The 18,870-nt window shown below is 39.4% G+C and overlaps 1 protein-coding gene across 2 annotated transcripts in view; it reads left to right on the forward strand.

The window, feature by feature from the left end:
* Nucleotides 1-4,645: 4,645 nt before the first annotated feature.
* Nucleotides 4,646-18,870, forward strand: part of LOC146703005 (transient receptor potential cation channel subfamily M member 4-like) — a 31,109-nt gene continuing 16,884 nt past the window's right edge. The window contains exons 1-8 of one of the 2 annotated variants that reach the window (XM_085466082.1): nucleotides 4,646-4,895; nucleotides 10,050-10,111; nucleotides 10,200-10,377; nucleotides 10,859-11,045; nucleotides 12,489-12,658; nucleotides 14,217-14,394; nucleotides 14,491-14,555; nucleotides 14,658-14,897. In XM_085466082.1, coding sequence (XP_085322208.1) covers nucleotides 4,800-4,895; nucleotides 10,050-10,111; nucleotides 10,200-10,377; nucleotides 10,859-11,045; nucleotides 12,489-12,658; nucleotides 14,217-14,394; nucleotides 14,491-14,555; nucleotides 14,658-14,897 — 1,176 coding nt within the window. In that variant the 5' untranslated portion in view covers nucleotides 4,646-4,799. The remainder of the gene's footprint in view (nucleotides 4,896-10,049; nucleotides 10,112-10,199; nucleotides 10,378-10,858; nucleotides 11,046-12,488; nucleotides 12,659-14,216; nucleotides 14,395-14,490; nucleotides 14,556-14,657; nucleotides 14,898-18,870) is intronic. The other variant, XM_085466083.1, reaches the window with a different exon arrangement.

Genomic DNA, 18,870 nt, shown 5'->3' on the forward strand with positions numbered 1-18,870 from the left:
TTGCTTGCGGCACAGGGAGGAGATTTACAGTTTGATGATTTAAAGTCTCACACACAACCCATTGAAAGGGGAGGGGGCCCTGCTGCTTCCAAATAGAGCACATTTCACTTATAATGTTGTCAATCCAAGCTCATTATGTATTCCTGATTTGAATCCTGGGTTGTGCGAGGTGCCAGAGGGAGTGTTCGCCCAGGGCGCCAAAGAGGCTAGGACCGCCACTGGACAGATCCCTGCGCAAGAGATGGATGTTACAAATTAGGGCTGAACGATTATGGAAAATAATCTAATTGCGATTTTTTGCCCCAATATTGCGATTGCGATGCGATTATTTTTTAAGGTCTTTGTCTTCTGTATTATTAAACAAAGACAAGCAATACATCATATAGTATGGCCAATACTATATTACATTAATTTTAAACTGTTCTTTCCTGGAAGACAGACCTCTGTTATGATGACATGAGGTGATGCATGAATTGATGACTGACATTTTTATTTAACTTCTTCAATCACAACAGTATATTTGAACATACACAATAGTTTATTTTTAGCTTACAAACATCTGAGCATAAAGTGCTGACAAGGAACCCTGGTGTAAACATTAAAATGAAAGTCAGTACAATGTGCAGATTGCAGAAATATACATAAACAAAATCAGTGGCTTTACCACACTCAGTTTTTCGACATCTGTGAACTACTAGACAGTCATTCAATTAAAAAATAATATTAAATAAATAAAACTAATAAATAAAAAATACACACATCTTACTGATCTCTGCAGTCAGTAACATTACACATAAAGTGCAAACATAATAGCAATTGTATAAACACACACACAAACACGCCTTTAAAATTTAAAGGTGTGAAATTGGACGGTCTAGCCTTCTGATTCAGAAGGCTAGTTCTGATTAGCGTCACCGCTGTCTCGGTGGAGTTTAATAAACTCGGCCGTCTGCTTCTTGCTATCTAAAATATAACCAGACACTGGCGTAAATTCTCGACTGTCTCATACTTCTGTTTAATAAGTTTTCTGTTTGACGTTTAGTCAGCTGTGTGAAAACCAAGGAGGAACCCACCCGGGGGATTAATAAAGTTTTATTTTATCTAATCTAATAACTTTAATCTCAGCCAAACCGATTTACTCACGAACAAACAAAACACTGAAAAAAGCCCAACAATAACATTTTTAGGTTGTCTAAGTGACTTATATATTACGTTTAACCCGAGCAGCGAAACTCCGCGGTGATCTGAAAATGATGTGCCGGGAGTTGTGCCGTTCTCGGCCGCATCAGTAACCCTCGAGCTCCCGGCTAGCTGTCGAGCTGGTGGGTAGCAGACGCCTCTGAAAACGTCGAAGCACTTTTGCAAATATGGGATATCTTGATAAACCGAGCAGATATTTGATGTTTACACAACTACTTTCTCGCCTGAAAATATTTTAAAAGTTTATTTTGTGACCCAGAAAGATTAGTATGAGTAATTTTAAAACTTAGTAGCGGCCGCCATTGTTGGAAACTGGAGTTTGGCTGGGCCGCGCTATGAATTCTGGGATATGGTAGTAATTTGGACAGCCTTCGGCGCGTCGCTGTGACGTAATCGGTCTACAAATGCGGCCTCAGGAGGATGCAGCCCATGAATTTGGACATGTCCAGAGTATAATCGCAGCCTTTGCGGTTAGAAAATTGCACTTGATCATGTCGCGATATTATCGCAAATGCGATATATCGTTCAGCCCTATTACAAATGTTTATGCAAATGGCATAAAAATGTTGTTGTTACATTTTCAAATCAGATCTTCACAGCAATAAAAAACTGAATGTAGCTTTCTTATCTTTCTCCTTTAATGTCTGTTTTGTGACACTGAACAAGGAGCTGCGTATAAATCAGGATAGTAACTGTCTGGTAGTGATTTTTGCTGGTCCTAAACCTCCTGGTCAGCAACATTCTGCTCATCAATCTACAGTGTTGGGGGGTAACGGAATACATGTACCAGCGTTACATATTTAAAATACAAAATATGAGTAGATGTAGTCCCTTACAGTCACTGTTTAAAAAGGTGATAATCAGAATACAGTTACTTTGTTGGAATAAAGGGATTACACGGCGGTCTTTCCCTGTTTCATATGTTAGACTATGCCCTATTTTTGGAAATTCCACACCGGTGGAAACCCAAACAAAACACGCATTAAGAGACTCTAGTGTCTGTGTCTCAATCTTGTGGCCCATATCACCCCTCCTTGCATCCGTGACGTGAAGAAATATTTTAAACAATTATTATTCAAAAACTTATTTAATATGAAGGCATATTCAATAGGCAATAGGCAGAGTGTTACAGGCGTAGCCCTAAAGAAAGTAGCCTCATGGGCAGTGTAGTCCGAGCTGCAGGGAGAATGTGTGGGACTGCTCCTCCCGTTATGTGTGTGTGAGCATGGGGGAGGGAGAAAAAAGGAGAGTCGAAAAGTACAAATTGTCACCGAGCAGAAACGGGAGCTGAAAGCATGTAAATATAATAATAACCACCGCAGCCAGAGGTCCCTTTACTACGGTTTGGAGCCGTGGATCTGGTTTATATACGCGTGGAATAGTTTTCTACACGAGATCGCTGCAAAAAGTGCAGCCTTACCTAATGTCCACCTACTGTTACTCATTTTATATTAAGATTTAAAAATCTAGTTGGTATTGGCATGGTGAGTAACCTTCAGTTATAGTAAAATAAATCACACAGCAATAGTACATTCATGTAGTTGTAAAAAAGCATGATAATGTATTAAGTAATCCAAAGTATTCAGAATACGTTACTCTCATTGAGTAACATAACAGAATACGCTACAAAATACATTTTGAGGCATGTATTCTGTAATCTGTAGTGGAATACATTTTAAAAGTAACCTTTCCAACACTGTTAACCTACTCATTGCCATGTTTAGGCGTGTTTAGGCATGTAGCTAAAGAACCAGTCTATCAGTATTCACATACTGATTATTTTCACTTGACTAAGCTTGAGTCAAGTCAAGTCAAGTAGCTTTATTATCATTTCAACCAGTGGTACAGTACACAGAGAAACTTGACAAAATTCTTCCAAGACCATGTTGCTACATATATAGTTTATAACAAACAAACAAAACAGGACTACATAAAGTGTAAGTGTGCAAGAATTTCAAAAAAAGCAACAACAAAAAAAACAGTGCAACGCCAGACAGAATGGAACGATACAGACACAAGAAAGTCCAGACAAAACAGTGCAACAGAAAAGTACAACAATAACAGTGGGTTGTGCAAAAAATAACTTGGTGTATGAAGGTGTGCATGTGTGTGTGTATGAGACTGTGCACATAAGTGCTTGAGGTAGTGACGTGTGTGAGCGAATCATTGTATGTGTCAGTCCAGTCACAGTGTTCAGGAGTCTGAAGGTTTGGGGGAAGCGACTGTTTCACAGTTTGGCAGTCAATTTATCCATCGGAATATGAATGTAAATTAATGGGTGAATGTGACATGTGCTATAAAGCGCTTTGGGTGCTATGGGACAGCAGAAAACTGTTATGTAAGAAATCAGTTCTTTTACCATTTACAACCTGATTGTTAAGTACCACTCCCATCCTTCTTTCTCTGCTCCTTTCATTATCTTCTCAAGCATGAAGTCTTTATCAAAAGGATCATCCTCCCACATGTCTCAGTATTGGATCAGGAATATAAGGCAGGATGGAGTGTGTCGTCACAGAAAACCCAAACTGCAATTAGAAAAAAAAAGGAGTGGTAGTAGGAATATGGACGGGGTGTGTTTGGAGCAACAAGCAAACATAAGAATAAAAACGTCACAAAAGGTTACTTTAAGTCCAACATTAGGCAATGAAACTGCGTGTGTGTGTGTGTGTGTGTGTTTGAGTTGATTTAGTCATAGTGTTAAAGACACTGTTTACTATCTGCCGTATTCCTGAATTCCCAACATAGTTTCCAGCTACTGACAACTAAATATATCGACATTGTTGATGAAAGCAGTTGTATGAAATGTTTAGCCACATCAGTCCAACCTTTATTTTATGTGTCAATATTTAAATGTGATATACAATAAATATGTAAGCGAATCAAGTGTGTGTTTTTAATGTATAGTCTATAAGGAAAATAAATAATGGAATCCTGCAGGTTTAAAACCTGATACATGTTCTACTTTCATAATGAACCTTTGAAATCGTTTAACCAGGGCCATGAAGCAGCTGCAAATTTTCTTTTAAAAGTTACGATTAAGCAAATGGAACCCATGCACACATTGCACTAAATTTCAGCTGAATAAAAATTCTTATTCTAATAATATTTCTTTGACTGAAATTTGCGTTTCAAACAAATATATTTGCCTGCATTAATATTTAACACCACAGAGACTCATACCTAACAGGCTGAGTTGCAAATGTGTGGTATTTTTAGCTTAGCTCAAAGCTGCTGAGATGTCTGTCTGCTGCAGTGGTGTCTAAATGTGTCATTAAAGGTATTCAGTTTTTCCACATCAGATGGGAGTGACCAGGTAAGAGGATGGGGAAGTATTGCAATGAACGCTAGACCAGCTCAGACTCCGTGTCTGAGTGCTTTCGACTGGAATTTCTTGTTTTCAAAGTTTGGAGGAACTGTCTTCCTCTGTGAAACCACACCTTTACATGTGTGCTGGCTGCACCTATTTTGTGTGCATGCAGAGTGACAACAGTGGCAGGGAATGGAGTTCAGCAGTAGGAGACAAGGTGGAAACTCGTCAGAAATCAACAGTTTTAGTCCTTCCGCACACATTTCTTACTGAGAACGACTGAAAGAGAAACATGAATGACACGGGAGCAAAAGAAGAAGGAGTAAGAATAGAGGAAGGAGATAGAGGCGACAACACAGACAATATCTGCCAAACAGAGAAGAGCCAGGTAGGTCCGCTTTCACTAAAACCCTTCAACTGCTGTTGTGATGTCATGGCATGTTTGCAAAAACAAAACAAAGCAAAAGAGAAAGCAACTAACCAAAAGAAAAAAAAACTGAATGTTTAAAAAAGTTATACTTGGAATTTCCACTAAATGTTCCAAGTAATGGCGATGGTGAGCCACCCACAAACGTCTCAGAAACTTGTCTAACTGGTGGACCTTAAAGGAAGCTTTACTAAGTATAAACCGGTTCATTGAAAGGTTTCTATAGCAATTCAATAATGTTTACTCAAAAGAAAAATGGAAAGCACAATATAAGAGCCCAACTTATGTCTACTAGTATACCTATAGCATCATAACTACATGCATGCAATTAAGCATGTAATCTTGTTTACTGATAACATTAAAGATGGCTGCATTCCACTCATTCATTTAGCTGCGGAGGTATTTTGCAGGCCTGTGGGGATCACATTAGTAATAGGCAAAGGAAAGGTTTGTGAAACACTGAAACTTTTAAAGCATAAGGTTTCAAAACAATCTCATACTCATCTCTGCACGCACATCTGCTAATCTCACAGGCAATGGCGTGTCCAGCGGGGTGGCCTGGGGGGGCACAGGCCACCCCCCAAACCAGACTGGCCACCCCAGGTGCCACCCCAAAGGCAAAACAATAAAATTCAATCAAATATCAAATGTCCGATTATGTTTTCACGGTGACGCTCAGATATCCGAGTGTAAGTGAATGCAGCATCGCTTCTGCTATGCGCATCACGTTAGCAAAGGTAGGAGAGCCAAGCGCGAAAGACGGCACTGCAGGAAACAATTTTTCGGTGAAAGAAAATGAGGACAGAATAAATGTCCCGGTAAGTAATATCAAGTTTGTTGAGTTTAGTAAACTTCGGTGAAATTAGAATACCAAGGAAAAAAATAACACTTAAAGAATTATTGCAGCTGTGGAATATTTCAGACAGTATGCTACTGAGGGCAGCTAACATAAGAGTTATGAGTTATAAGATATAATCTAAGTCGTAACATTGCTGTATGGAGCTGCAAATTTGGTTGCAGGTTAACATAGCTGGACTGGCCATCGGGCATACCGGGCATATCCCCAGTGACTTATTTTTTATTTTTTTTGTAATGGCATGAACAATGAGAGGTGGTGGATTGGCCAGATGCAGGTCGATGTGTAGAAATAACTCCGTTGTTTGGTGGTGGCTATGACGGGGCTTCCACAGAGGCAACAGGTGGATGAGGGAAGGGGAGGCAGGAGGAGAGACCCGAAGCAGCCACCAGTCCGAGTGTCAGGTGAACTGAACTTTAGGTAAGAAGTTATGACCTGCAGTCTATCTGGGTCAGATATAAACCAAGTTTAGGTGGAGTTTATTTTCATGTTGCTGACTTTTTACTGTCAGTTGCAATAACTCATACTGCGTTCTAGCCAGTTTGACGGAGTTTTTATACAGCTGGGTGGGTGCTATGATGTTACTGATAGTGAACTTTATTTTATTCATAAGGTTAGTAGAGTTGCCAACGGCTCCTTAAAAAAATGGAATGGTCCCTCATTCAGAGAAAATATTACGCGTTTCGTATTGAGCTGAGAAGAGACGCAGTTTGTCCCGGACTTTAGCTAGAATGGAAAAAAGACACAAAGCTGGATTTATTCTGTCTTTATGCTGCACAGCTGCCTCTTCTTCTCTCATTCTGTCCCCCTCCCTCTCCTGTTGCTACTTCAATCATGAAACTGATCAATGATCAGCTGATCGGCTTTTCTCTCTTGTTTGTTTATCGCCCACTTTGCGCCAGAAAGAGGAAACCAGCGGATATTGCGCTAAACAACAGCAGCACGTTTAAGCTTGATCAGCTGTTGTTAGAATGTATTTAATATTAATTTCTAGTATCAGCTGATGTTTGCTGGAGCCACAGCTGTAAAGCTGCTGGTCATGATGTCTGTTTAGATATGTGGTGAGAGGGAAACATGAAGATGAAACCAGGAGATGTCCTTACTGAACCATCAGAGCTGAACAGGTGATGGAGAAACAGGTTTACCTTTTAGGTGACATGAATGAGTTGAAGTTATCAACTGTTTCTGAGAGATAAATAACACCAGGATCCTTTTTTATGTAGCTGACAGCTGGTAACTGTGCAGGGGCGGGTCTAGCAAAGTTTTGCCAGGGGGCCAGGTAGGGCATTAACAGGGAAAGGTGGGCACAAAGAAATACTTTTCTGTCTTATTCTCATTTAAAATACCTAGTTTTTATTAAATAATTATCTAAATCTTACAACCAAAGTTTTTATCTGACGTAAAATGTATAGAAATCATACATATACCAACAAGACTGTACATCACTGTCACAACAGCATTTGTTTTCATTCAAAGGCTTTATGGCTTTAATACCTGGTGGGTCGGTCTGTAGTAAAAATGCCCAATTTTTTTGTCCCAGTCCAGCCCTGCAGGTTAATACTGGCAGTGTCACCATGCCAGCTGACTGTATTTCATCATCAGCCAGTGTTGTTCTTTATCAATATTACCAAAGTTTACCATAAGGCAGCATAGAAAGTATTTACTTGCTTTCAGGTTTTATTCAAATGTTAGTCTTTTCAGTTGTTTCCCCACTTTTTTCCTGTTTCAAAATCAAACACCAGTTTGTGAGAAGATTATCTTCTTTTTTTAACAGGCAGATAAAGTTTTGCATTGGCATTGGCTAATTTGTCAATTGTTTGTTACAAATGTTCATATTTTAATATTCAAAAATGTTTTTGCCCAAAACATATGTGCACTATATGTCAGTAAAAATACTATGCAAATATTGATGTCCTTGAATGCTGAGTAAGCACTGACAAAGCACTGGTTGTATCTCTTGTACTTTATCAACGCAGTATCTAAAAACTTTGCACCGTAGTGGTTAAAATCTCATTCTAATAAGAGTTAAAAGTGCATTTGGTTATTAGGTTTATAGGATTATTGAATTATGGTTAAGGGTTGGTAGAATTTTTTTTTTTAAACATTATCTGCCAATTAAATCTGCCACCCTTCTCCAAATCTGTGCCCCTACCTGGCACCCCAACAAAAATTTTCTAGACACGCCACTGCTCACAGGTTGCACTATTCTCCACATGGCCACTTGTCACAGAAGCATGTATAGCAACAATTTTGATCGACATATGTTTTAGAGAAATAATTGTACAAATAAAGGGAGAAAAATGCAGAAATTGTTACAGACAGCAATTATATTTATTGTTATAACTACCCAGATTTAAGGCTGTTTTTTTCTTAACAAACAAACAAACCACATCCCCATTCAAAGTTTGGAAGTGAATTTAACTTTTGTTGAATTATAAGCTTCCTGAGAGTTAACATCGACAGCGTTATGATTGATGTGATGTGATGATTCAGCACATAGCGCATGAATCATCACATCTCACAACATAAAAGACATGCATCGGAGGTGTTTGGAGGTGGGGGGCGGTATGTTTGTGTTAGTGTACATGCATATGTGTGCATTCGTGTGCGTCCCTTGAGAGAAGGTATCCCTTCACCCGGTAAAGTGAAAGTCAGCATTCCTTCAGTCGATACAGGTGGCCTTGAAGAATAAGGGTAAAGAGTCCAAAAACACACAGTCCTGTTATCAAGGAGAATTTTGTTATTTCCATTAACCTCGGCCTTGGGGCCTTCCAGCTGGCACCAGTGGGGGTAACCGCATGAAATGAAGATGGTGGATGTTTGAATTAGTACGAACAACTGCATCCAATTTTACAGTTGTCTAATGTCCGTCACTTGTCACCAGGTCTCTCAATTTCCCGTTGAAGAGCCGTGAGCTTCTCTAAGACCACCGTCTGAGTATTCAAGGCCCTCCCCGTCGCTTCGATTATAGCGGCCAGCCTTGTGGGGATTTGAACAGCCGTAACTGCTTTCTTTAATCTTCGATAAGCCAGGGCCGAGCCAGCTCCAATGAGCAAGAACCCTGTTATCATATTTCTGAATAGGTAGATGTGTTCGATGTCCTTGATTGACAGTCCCGTCAGGCACACGACGCGCCAGTTCCGCCAGACATCGATTGTGTAACCGGCAGGGAACGTCCCTCCAGGACAGTCGGCCTCTCTTGAACCCAGGCTTCTCGATGAGAAGTGCAACTCAGTCTGCAGATGTCTTGGTTAAATCCAGTTCTGCCTCAGTTTCTAAAAACAGCCAGACTCGCATCTTGATATCCTTACGAACCTTTCGTTGACCCTGACAAGCTTCTGCAGTATAAATCGAGTTCTTCATTTGAAATGCCACCAAACTTTTCAAGACTTTGGTGCGTCACAAAGCACAGGTTCTCGATGAGAAGCCTGGGTTCTCCTCAATTGCATTAAAGGACCAGTTGATCAAATCCATAATTCTTCTTTAGGTTTAAGAGAACACTGAGACTGAGAGACTCTTTGAGGGTTTGAGATAGAAGAGACTAAACAAGACATGAGAAGCCAAGCAGGAAAGATAAAGGAGAGGGAGAAAGTGTTTAATTTCTAAGTCCCTAAGTGTAATGAAAATAAAGCTTTTTTTTTTTTCTCCCAAAAAGATGGGAGTAAGAGCTGACAATTTCTGCTGGTTTTCTCCTTAAGCTTCATAATCAACAAAAATAATAATGAGAAACCAGGTATTGTTTTGTTATATACAAGTGGCTCTTGTGCCCCTTGTTATAAATAGAAGCTGTAGTATTAAAAACAATAATTTAATAATAACAAGATTCAGCTCAAATGACACTGGTTCATACAAATGGAAATCCTGGCACCTTGGATTACTCGCTTACATTCCTGGAAGCAGCAGGTAAGCAACCTGTCAACACTTGGCTGAAATACAACCAGAACCTCAAACATGATGTAAATGTTTTGAACTGCAGTGTTTCGAAAAACCTGAGCTTCAAACACTCAACACACTGTAAAAATGTCAGTACTGAGGTCACATACCAAGCTTTCATTCCACTTGCATAATAGCAGATTATAAATGAATACCAATGAGTACCTAGGCCAATTTAAAAGTTTAATTAAAAAAATAAAATGTTTGACTTGTGGGTTGTATTATTCTACTACAGGATATGTGCATACACAGGCTCACTGTTAAACCAGGCTCAGAAATCCGTATAAGTCAATCACTATTTAACAACTTTTTAAAAATCCTTTCAGAGTTGGATCCCCAAAATCATCAAGAAACGAGTGTGCAGCACCTTTGTAGAAGATTCCTTCAGGTACTGTGACCTCTGCCTTTTGATAGTGACATGTTTGTAATTTGAGTTGACTCTCATAGTGATGTTTGTATCCCTCCACCTCTCTCAGTAGTAGTGAATTTTGTCAGTGTGGGGCTGCGAGAGATGACCATGCCTCTGTGGCTGTTGGAGATTATTTCAGCACAGCAATTTTGAAGCACTGGGAAAGTGCGGAGCACTCCTCTGAACAACCAACTGATGCCTTTGGAGAGGTGCAGTTTGCAGGAGCCAGCAAGAGGCACAGCCATGTGGGTGCTTTCATTTTGTCCCATAATGCTTTATCTCTACAGCCTTAGAGTTTTGGAAAATGTGAAAATGTTTTTAAAGGAAAATTCATGTAAAGGTGTAAAGGTGGGTTAAATAAAGATCCAGATAAACCTGGAGCTCTGGTAGTCAGTACTTTGAGTTTTCCTGACCTTCAACCTGCTACTAAACAAACAAAGTCAGTACCAGAGTAAAGAACAAGCCACTCCTTAACATATTGAGGAAAGTTCCTGTAAAACCTTTAACACTGACTCTCCCATAGTTTTCCTGACAGTAAAAATTGGTCTGGGCTCTAATGGGTTAAGGGTCATTTTCATTTTCAAAGTTTTAATCACAATTTAAAGGTTGAAACAACCAAAGCATCATTTTAGCTTTGATACTAGATCACAATTCATTACTTTCCAAGCCTCTTTGTGTTGTTGACATGTAATTGTTTCTTTTAATCCATCAAATGTCTAATCTTAGTTCCTGCGCCTGTCATGGAGCACTGAGCCTTCGGTGGTGTACAACATACTGACAGCCCAGTCAATATGGGGTCTTCCTAGACCAAACCTGGTTGTTTCTGTTGTGGGTGGAGAGAGCAGGACACAGGTGAAGACCTGGGTACGGGAGGTTCTCAGACAGGGACTGGTGAAAGCGTCACAAAGCACAGGTAAAAACTTTATGCATCTGTCACTCTGTCAGTGCCTCATCTATAATGATTACAGTGTGCTTGGAATTTCTGTGAGATGTTTGCTGAAATATTTGATTGTTGGTTAGCAGATGCTATCGTCATTTCCAGATGGTTCCCTTTACCATATAAAAAAATGTATAAAAGAATGCCTTGCCTTAACTTTGTTTAGTTTCTAGATTTATAAAGCTGTAAAAGGAAAAAAAGCAGATTCTGTTCACCTGGACATACGTTTTTCATCTATGAAAATATAGTTGAAACATTTCCTTACCTGGATAACTGAGCATGCATCGAGATATGTAAGTCATCTTAATGCAATCACATATCAATGATGGCCAAACCCCATCTTGCAGTCATCTTTGTAGAAGATATTATACATCCTGTAGCACACCTGGGATGTCAGGTATCGCTGTTAAGGACTCTGGAGATGCTGTGATCGTAAATAAAGCAGTTTCCCACTCAAGACACCAGGATGGAAGTAGTATTGTTTACTCAATGGATTATACTATAAGCTCTAAAAAAAAGCATACTGTCTGGTCCTAATGTTTGTACTGAAATGGCAATTTTCTCTTTGACTACTGTACCAAGTGCAGGTAGCACATGGTGATACTGATCTCCTGTCACTTGCTCTTCTTTCAAAACAAGTACAAGAAGCAATGAAAAAATTGTTCACACAAATATGCAAGTTGCTACATGGCTCACACTAAGTAAACATGATTATTGGATAACATCCAGGACAGGGCGTAGCAGTGAGAAAGCAAACATGTTGCTTTTGTACTTACACTCGCCATTAAAACACGCTGCATATAAAAACATTTTTTATGCATCTTTTTGGTTTTTCTAGTATTTCTAGTGCTCTTAATTCTTTGACAGATAAACACACAGACCGAAACTCAGACTCCAGCCAAACTTAACACAGTGACTGGGGAGACATTGGGAACATGGCCACAAGAGTGACATGACATGTGGAGACAAGTTAAACTAAAGGCAAAGGAAGGCAAAGGACCAAAACCTAAGAATTAAATTAAAAAATTAAATGGACAATACGTAAACACTGGGTCACCAGACTCATGACCCTGACAGTGTTTTAGTGAAAATGATAAAAAATAATATGATACAGTTTCACAGCTTAATACATTATTTTTTGTTTGATTTTTAAGCCTATTCAAAGAAATGTAACAGATAGTAATAAATAAATAATAGGTATGAAGTTGTGCAAAATGTAAATAACCCCAGTTATGGACAACATATTAGCTAATGGTATCACATATAGAGATATGAGATTTGCAAATTATTGTTAATTATTATTCAGGTGTTAGTTTACACAGCTTTTTAACATTTCGGAATTATTTAGTGGCATGGCACAGTAAGCTACTTAGTATACAGGTTGAACCAGGAAATTTACCACCTACCTGTTTCCCCCAGGTGCATGGATCTTAACTACAGGTCTGCGTGAAGGTGTTGGCAGGTGTGTCGGACAGGCAGTGAGAGATCATGCAGCTGCAGCATCTTCAGTCTCCCTCAACAAGGTGGTAGCGTTGGGCATTGCTCCGTGGGGCCTTGTGAAAAAACGAGAGCAGCTGGTCAACCCTCAGGTAGTACAGACATTTACACGTTTAAACATGTGTTCACCTTTATTTTGCAAAAAGCTCACTTAAAGATTTGATTTACATTTCTCATTTTAATAGATTTTTTAATTGCTTGTAATTAGTATAAATATACGTCCCAAATTTAAGATAAGTAAGACATTGTCTTGATGCATGCTCAGTTATCCAGGCAAGTAAATCCCAAAAAGTTGATTCTGTTCATCTGGAAGTAAGGCTTTCAGTGGGAGAAACATTACGTCACTCATCCAACTGTCTTCTTCAGTCTTGAATGACTGCAGGTTTTCCCAACCTTATAAACAGTACACGTGCATAATGACTGAAACTAGCACCACTGAAGAGCAATAGTCTACAAGGTCAGTTCCTTGAATACAACCATTGATCAATGCCCATAACTACAATTCCAGTACACTATATTACTCTGTTTGTGTTGGGGGACCCGATCGTTGAGGTGGACCAATTTTTGGCAGTGTGTTTCGTGTATAAAAGCCATGGAGATGCGGTGTTTAGAGAAAATGCATTTCAATTGTCACACTAAGGGTTTTCACTTAGACAGCAGTTGTCATTCTTCTCTGTTGGACCAGCTGGAACTTTCTTTAGGTGCCTTTCCAGCTTTGACAAATGTCCAGCTGGGATAAACACATTTACTCAGGGCCTTCTTGATATGATTTTCTTGTGATTCCCTGTCAGCCTACCCAAAACTAGGAAGGGACCTAAAGAAAGCTCCAGCCAATCCAGGTGAGAAGAAGGACAACTGCCGCCTAAGCAAAACCCCTTAGTGATTCTGTATGTGTCAGGAGTATCGGAAGAGTTGAAACGCATTTTCTCCCAACACTGTGTCTCTGCAGCTTTAATACCCCAAAAAATGATGCGCCAAAAACTGATCCACCCCAAGAGTTGGGTCCTGACACAGAGTAATAAAGTGGATGCTGTTAAGTGTCAGCAGGATTGCCATGATTTATACATCAGGGAAACCAAACAGGCTCTGGTTAAAGTGAATGGCACAACACAGAAGAGCTACCTCGCCAGGCCAAGACTCTGCAGTGTATTTAAACCTACAGGCCAATGCTGTGATTACAGCCATTCCCCAACTCTCTCTAGATGGTACTCATGGCCATTGAATAATGGTCATTGATCAGTGCTAATGACAATATGCATATTAATGATCAAGAAACTGACCCAATGTTTATTCAGTTGTGTTGGTATCAGCCATTATGCAAATGTACTGTTTATGATGTTGGGAAAACCTGCAGTCAGCTGAGACTGAAGAAGTCAGCTGGATTTACAACGAAGTGTTTCTCCTGCTGAAAATGCTACGTCCAGATGAACAGAATCAACATTTTGGGTTAGTAAGATTATGTGAATTTTATCATTGAGTGCTCAAAGTAAGGCAAATCTATACTATACTGGTAATCTTGGGACCAAGCTGTATTTGTATCTCCTATTAAAACACACAAAAAAGATCCAAAGGTTTCAGGCTTCCATTACACTGTAGACAATTATCTTAATCAAAGAAACACTGTAATAACAGTTTTTTCTTCTTTTGTAGGGAAGCTTTCCTGCAAAGTACTATGTCCACAGCATTTCTCGGGACTCCTGCTACCTGGACAACAACTACCAGGCCTTCCTGCTGGTGGATGATGGTAGTGTGGGCCGCAGAGGAGGAGAAACAGATTTCAGAGCCAGATTGGAGGAATACATTTCCCAGCAGCGCACAGGCATATGGGGTGAGAGATGGTACCATACTATGAGTACAATATTTTATTAAGATTTATAAGACTTTTATTGAGCTGAAGTTAAGTGAAATTTGTATCTCTTTAAAGGAAGTGGCAGCATTGACATCCCTGTCCTTTGTATGCTGATATCAGGGGAAGCAGACACGCTGAAGGTACAGTCTCTGCTTTATGTTTTGATTATCACAAAAATCTTGTGAATTAGCATTTAAATTGTGGAAATGTTTCTTTTTGATTGTTTTTGTAATGTCTGTCAGAGAATGGATCTCTCTCTGAAAAACTTTATCCCCTGGCTGGTTGTGGCTGGCTCAGGAGGCTTGGCTGATTTCCTGAGTGATGTCTTGGAGAACCTGTCTTCAGCTCCAGCTGTGCCGTCCTCTGGTGAAGGCAACAATGAGGCTCTTAAAGCTCCCAAGGTGGATCTCAAAGACAGAGTGGCAGAACGGTTTAAGAAGCATTTTCCTTCAGAAACAGAGACTGACAAACTAGTTGAACAGGTGAGTGCTGACAACAGAAACATTGCATTGGCTCTTCGTCTGCAGAAGAGTTGGGGGAAAGACTTTCTTGAAACTGTTATTTGGTTCAGCATAGTGAAAAGAAAAAGCTAACTCACTCACAAGCTGTGATTATGGGTGTTTTTATAGAACCAAAGCATACATGGTATGGCGTTATTTTTGTGCCACTATTCTGAGCGCACGTAAAAAAAATTGCAGGTGCAAGTGTTGCATTTTGAGGAGAAATTTATTTTGAGCGAAGAAAAGCTAAATTTGAGTGAACGAACTTCATTGCTGCGTGGAAAAATGTATTTCAGTGTTTGCTATTATCCATACACACACACACAATAGCAGCCCCACTCGCTCAGTTTTTGCTTTTGTGCTCGCTTGCAACTCAACTCTTTCTATACACCGTTATATTTGTGCCACAAAACCAGCCAATCACAGACTTGGATGCAAAAAAATCTGATTGGCTGTTCTGGTCTCCAAACAGCTCGAAGTGACGAAATGCAATATCCCAGAATCCATTTCGTCCAAAACTCAATCGAGGCAGTGGCAGGGGAACACAGAGTGACAGAGTTTGAAATATTACTCTTTCTGGGTCACAAAATAAACGTTTAAGATATTTTCATGTGAGAATGTTGCTGTGTAAACTTCAAATACCTGCTCGATTCATCAAGACATCACATATTTGCATAAGTGCTCTAAACGTTTTCGGAGATGCCTGTTACCCACCAAGTTTGTTCACTCAAATTTAGCTTTTCTTCGCTCAAAATAAATTTCTCCTCAAAATGCAACACTTGCTACTGCAATTTTTTTTTACGTGCGCTCAGAATAGTGGCACAAAAATAACACCATATACATGTAGCATATATGTATAATGCAATTGTTCAATAGCACTGGATCAAAATCAAAACCTAATACCCCCAAAAAGTAGTTTTACAATAGATTATTGTATTAGTGTTGAGTGTGAATGAAAATGTGATTAAACAGGGTATTCAATTACAAAAATTATATAGCAGTGCTCAGCTGAAAATTAGCTGAAAACTTGGATCAATTTTGCATGGCATGCAGTGTGCTTTTAAAATATCTAGGTAAACTGGAAAAGTGGAGGACAAAAAAGTGAGATGCCTAAAATTTATCCACAGAAGATCGGGAGGATCTGATAGTCACGAAATAAAAAATAAAAATAAAAGTTTGGTTGATTCATCTGCTTTTTATGGGAGCCTCAGAATAAATGGTAGCTATTAGTAGAAAGATGGTCAAGAAAAGGCTGAAGTATAATAAATAATATAAAAACTGGACTGAAAATTAATGACAACAGGTCTGATGGCATGATGTGTCCTAATATGAAAATTGATAGAGTGATTGACGTATCAATTGAATTAAAGATGTATGGTGGAGGTCAGGAGAGAGGTACAATAGTGAATGTCTGCTTTGTCTTCTTTGCACGGTGTGCAATATTTGTGCTTCTACCCATTTCTTTACACTCTGAGAGAAAAATGTGAAATACTGCTATTAATATTCGCCTTAACTAAGATGAGCGGTTCTGTGTGGACCGTTCTTTACTTATCAGGTGTTGGCACCCTGTTCCAGGATGTGTGTTCAAGAATCGCTGATTTTAGCATTTGTTATTCAGTCAACAACATACTGTGGAGTAGATCTGCCCTCAAGTTTGTTTCTTAGTAAACAAAAAACTGTTTGCTACAGTTTATGATCAGGCAATAATAATACTAACCACAACAACAGCAACGGCAACAGAAACAACAAAGGCAATAATAATAGTGATAAAGAATTCGGTTATTCAAGACTGAACTGCTTAAAGACCATCCATCCATCCATCCATTCATCCAGGGCTGGGTCGCGGGGGCAGCAGCCCAAGTAGAGAAGCCCAGACCTCCCTCTCCCCAGCCACCTCCTCCAGCTTATCCGGGGAACACCAAGGCGTTCCCAGGCCAGCCGATAGATATAATCTCTCCAGCGTGTCCTGGGTCTGCCCCGGGGCCTCCTCCCCTCCTCGTTAATGTTGCAAATATAAGCATTTATATTCTGATCTTATGTTAGCCTTCACTGATAGATTGTGACTTCATGACATTTACCTTTCACATTTAACTAATAAAAGACCAAAGAAAAGAAAAATGCAGGGCAGCTTTCCAAGTCTTTAATGAAGTTTTATAATAAAACGGAAACACATTATAAATGTATCAGAATGAAACATTTTAAATAAGGAATAGGTATACAGATCATGTAGGGACACAATAAGCCACTATAAACAGATCCGTCTGTGAAGGTTCTCAGTCGTCCAGGTCATCGTAGTTTAAGGAGCTTGGAAAGAAAAGCGTCTGGACTTCTTTGAGTTGCTTGAAGACCTTTCACCTCTCGTTCGAGAAGCTTCTTCAGTTCTAGGGTCAAATGGTGGAGAGTCCCAGATTTAAACCCAGTGGTAGTTTCCCCCCAAAGAGGGACAAAGGACCCCCTAATGATCCTCTACCTAATCACATGAGTCGAGGTGTGAATACGGGTGTGGGTCACAATTAGAGATGGACCGATCCGATATTACGTGTCGGTATCGGTCTGATACTGATCGGATATCGGAGAGAAATAAAAAATTTAATCCGATCCATTAAATATCAAAAAAGCACCTCACAAAACTTGCGACAAGGTGTAACTCGGCTCATAACCGTAGCACGTTGGAGCAGTGTGCTCACGTGATAGAGCGGCTGTGTGTATTTGTAGCCTCACTACCAAACTGGCATTTCATCTCCGAGGAAGTTATCCCAGAGAGAAGTAAAGCAAGTGTGTAAATTCATCTCTGAATGTTTGTAAAGCATTCACATGTTAAGCTTAACAACCGATATATGGAGCGACTGCCTCTTCTTGCTGCTACTTCAATCGTGAAACTGCTTAATGATCAGCTGATCGGCTTTTCTGTCGCGAGTCCGTGTCTCTTGTTTGTTTTTGGCCCACTTTGCACCAGAAAGATGAAACCAGCAGCTGAACAACAGCAGCAGGTTTAACCTTGATAAGCTGTTGTTAGAATTTATTTAATATTACTTTCTACACCAGGATCCTCTTCTACGCAGCTGACGGCTGGTAGCTGTGCAGGGGCGGATCTAGCAAAGTTTCGCCAGGGGGGCCGATAGGGCATTAACAGGGAAAAGGGGGCACAAAGACATACTTTTCTTTCTCATTCTCATTTAAAATGTCAAGCTTTTAATCAATAATTATCTGAATCTTACACCCAAAGTTTTAATCTTATGTAAAATATATAGAAGTCCATTACTGTATATAGTAAATGTTAAGTCTAATATACCCTAGTAAGCTATAGTACTTTTTCCTTTGGGAAGGTACCATCTGTGCAGTCTGCAATTCTGTTGAAGAAAGATGTTGAATCTATTTAATTATTCTTGAAAAATAATTTTAAATTTTTTTTCCACACTGCATCAAATTAAAGTTGATTACGTCGATTAAGCATCATGAGGTGGAGGGTGGGGGGTGGTTCCCTATTTTTTTTTGCTGGGAGTTTGCAACCCTATTAGTTAGGTTGCTTAATATTTCTGCTAAATACTCTTTAAAATACCAGAATAGGAAGGATGGAGTAGGTTTAAGTTTATTAGATTGATCAGTATTGTTGAACTATGAAATATTTTGGGTGCAGTGTATTTTTTTACATACAGGTATAACAGAATAGCTTTAGTGTTGTTGTTTATTTAAACTTGAGTATGAACTTATACAAAATACAGCAAGATATTAAAAAAACAGTTTTATTGATTAAAAAACACACTATATCAAATTCATATCGGTATCGGCAGATATCCAAATTTATGATATCGGTATCGGACATAAAAAAGTGGTATCGTGCCATCTCTAGCCACAATCAGCCAGTGTTTCTGGTGAGCTCATTGTGAAACCTAGCCCCACCCTATCATGTGATTTTCTGAGGTAGGATGGCCCAGGATGTAAGTGAGCATTAAGG

This window comes from Copadichromis virginalis, linkage group LG8 (assembly GCF_057382275.1).
Source record: "Copadichromis virginalis isolate Kocher_CV1m ecotype Utaka linkage group LG8, C_Virginalis_male_GT1.1, whole genome shotgun sequence".
Taxonomy (NCBI): domain Eukaryota; kingdom Metazoa; phylum Chordata; class Actinopteri; order Cichliformes; family Cichlidae; genus Copadichromis; species Copadichromis virginalis.